The 2,634-nt window shown below is 51.5% G+C and overlaps 1 protein-coding gene across 1 annotated transcript in view; it reads left to right on the top strand.

The window, feature by feature from the left end:
• The window catches only part of LOC104275157 (zinc finger protein Aiolos-like), a gene marked incomplete at its 5' end in the record, with an annotated part of 689 nt that extends 621 nt beyond the window's left edge, over nt 1–68 (top strand). The window contains 1 exon segment of the mRNA XM_009871032.1: nt 1–68. This exon segment is cut by the window's left edge and continues 24 nt beyond it. Within this exon segment, the coding sequence (XP_009869334.1) occupies nt 1–68 (68 nt within the window).
• Nucleotides 69–2,634: the final 2,566 nt, after the last annotated feature.

Here is a 2,634-nt window from a genome sequence, read left to right as displayed (position 1 = left end):
GGAGCCACGACCGATACGAGTTTTCCTCGCACATAGCGCGGGGAGAGCACCGAGTGGGGCTCAAATGAGGAGGACTTGGCTTTTCCAGGGTCAAAGGCTGCGCTTTAGGTCGGAGGGGAGGCTTGTTTGGGTTTTTTTAAAGAAATATCTTGAGTATTTTTCTATGCTAGTTTTTAAATGAGCGTCACAGGGAGGTGACAACCTTTTTTGAAATTTTTTTTAAAGGGATAATTCAGTGTTCTGTAGCATCTAGCTGCTGTGGGGAGTGGTGCTGTATGAAGTGCCAGGAGCAGAGACTGATTTTTATTTTTTTTTATTACAAACTTTATTTTTGTGAAAATTAAGAGCCATTTAAGATGTTTCTATTTTTTAATGTGAATTTGTTTTGATAGTATGTATGCTTTAAGTCAGTGCAGAAGATTTTTAGGCCGTGTTTCCATTTTGCTGCTTGGCCAGACGCAGAGTCAGGAGGTAAAGGAGGAGCTTTTTCTAGCAGTGACGATGCCGATGGTCTCCCAATGGCCGATCACCCAAACGAGGAAAACGCGCCTCGGGGAGAGATGATTAATTCCTCTTTGAAGGTTTTCCCCTAAGTTTCTAAGAGCGTGAGGCCCCACCACACTTTCATTTTTCTTGCCCCTCTGTTCGCTTTCTTTAAAGCCGCTCCCAAAAGCCAAATCCGAAACGAGGCCGGTTTGGGGGGTTTTTAAGAGCGCGTGGTTTTTGGGATAACCCGCTGGGGTCACCGGCAGCCTCGTCCACGCGCTGGGGGGAAAATCCCAATTTCCACGGGTGGAAAGTCCTCCCCTTGCTGACGGACGCCCCGGAGGAGGACAGCTCGGTGCAGCAGGAGCGAGAGGCGCCCCGTCCCGGCAGCAGAGAGCGTGGGAGTCCGCGCACGCGAACGCGTGGGAGCCGAGGGCTGCGTCGCGCTGTCTGGTTTTACGTGGGGATATCCCTGCGAGTGAAATGCGCTGTTTTGCAAGATGAGTACTTACCATTACTTTGAAGCTGGGTTTTAAAATGGTTCTTTTAATCTAATCGTTGCTCTGCAGCTGTATTATTAGTCACTGCGCTGGAGATACGCATTTGATAGCAGTTTTGCTGAGTGAGTGTTAATTCTTTGCAAAGTATTTTTGTGTAATGTAGAGTTAGGTGTGTTCTGATGGACTTTTCGCATCCATTGCCGTGGTTTGATGTCTACGTGGCTTTTGTACTTTCGCAACGCTGCCCTGCTGAAACCCGTGGAGATCCATCCAGTGCCCGTGGAGATCCACATCCAGTCCCGTGAGTGTCCATCTGGCTCCCTGAGGGAAGGTTGGGACACAGAGACCTTGGCAGAGCGCCGAGCTCCAAGAAATGCCACATTTCATTCCTGCCTCTCACCTGAGTTCACTCTTTTGGCTCAGATACTTCCTCCCTAAATTTTAAGGTCCAAAAAAAAAATTATTTTCATTTTTCCCCAGTAAGGGCACTTCTGAAGAAGGATAAGTCAGTCTGCAGAGAGCTTGAGTATCTGAAGCGCTAGATCCTGCGTATCATGGGGGTTGAGGAGATCTTTGGTACCTTGTGTGACGTTACGTGCCGCAGAGCAGGTGAGGGGTCTTCCCGACAACCAGTTTCTCATCGTGAGGCGCAGACAGCGAGCGGCTGGATGTTGGTTCTTCCCGAAACAACCCTGCGGTGAGCGAGGCTGATCCACGGGCTCACCCTGAGGGCACCAGGGGAGGCTTCGGCCAGTCTAACTCCAGCTCTCCTGCCTGTTCCCTGCGGGGGAAGCGTCAGCGTTACGCGTGCAACGTGGCCGATGAAAACGCTCCTCGCGGTCCAGCAGAAATTAATAAGGTTACGCGTCGCAGAAGGTAACTTGGCGTTTGCACAGGAAGCTCCTCAGATCACCCAATGTGTGTCACGCAGCACCGCCGCCGCCTTTCTCACGCCGCTACCGAATCCTTGAGAGCAGGTTACTCTGCCCCAGGTTTTGGAAAGGAAGGAAGGGAGGTTTTCGCAGCGCCTGGCCTCCACAGTTCCGTTTTCCCACCGCTGCTGGGGCAGAGTCGTGATTTCAAGACAGGCTGAGCGCCAAGGAGCTCCCTGTGCCATCCTGGATGAGCCGTAACCTTGTTACAGCCCTGCTGTTGAGCCATCACGGATTGTGGAATTTCACATTTATTAAAAGAAATTTATGTATTTTTTACGAGTACCGTTTATCTGCCGTGTGATGCTCACCTCCCTCAGCTCCTGAACGCGGAGCTGGCTTTAGCCGTGTCCTGGGAGCAGGGCTGGGGAGCTGGACCCCCCAGCTCCCTGCGGTGCCGGGATCAGCCGCGTTGTGCGCATCCCCACCACTGGCGGGAGGTGGGAAGCCCCTCGGGTCAAAGGGCTGCTCGCGGGCAGGTCTCTGAGCTCAGAGGAGCTTTGCAAATCACCTCCTCTGAGAAGATAGAGCGGGGAAACCGCTGGTATTTGTTGTGAGCTTGATTTATTCTGCTCTTGGTTTGGTTATTTTGGTATGAATCAAATTTCTGTTTGGAGCGTTCTCTTTGAACGTGCTCCAGCCAGCTGTTCCCTTTGTCTCCCTCGGTTTCTTTATTTACTGCTGAATTATACCTGAACAGCGGGCAGCAGCACGGC

Source organism: Apaloderma vittatum, unplaced genomic scaffold, assembly GCF_000703405.1.
Source record: "Apaloderma vittatum isolate BGI_N311 unplaced genomic scaffold, ASM70340v1 scaffold28566, whole genome shotgun sequence".
Lineage (NCBI taxonomy): Eukaryota > Metazoa > Chordata > Aves > Trogoniformes > Trogonidae > Apaloderma > Apaloderma vittatum.
The sequence above is the reverse complement of the archived record's forward strand: the minus strand, read 5'-3'. Positions and strand labels throughout refer to the sequence as shown.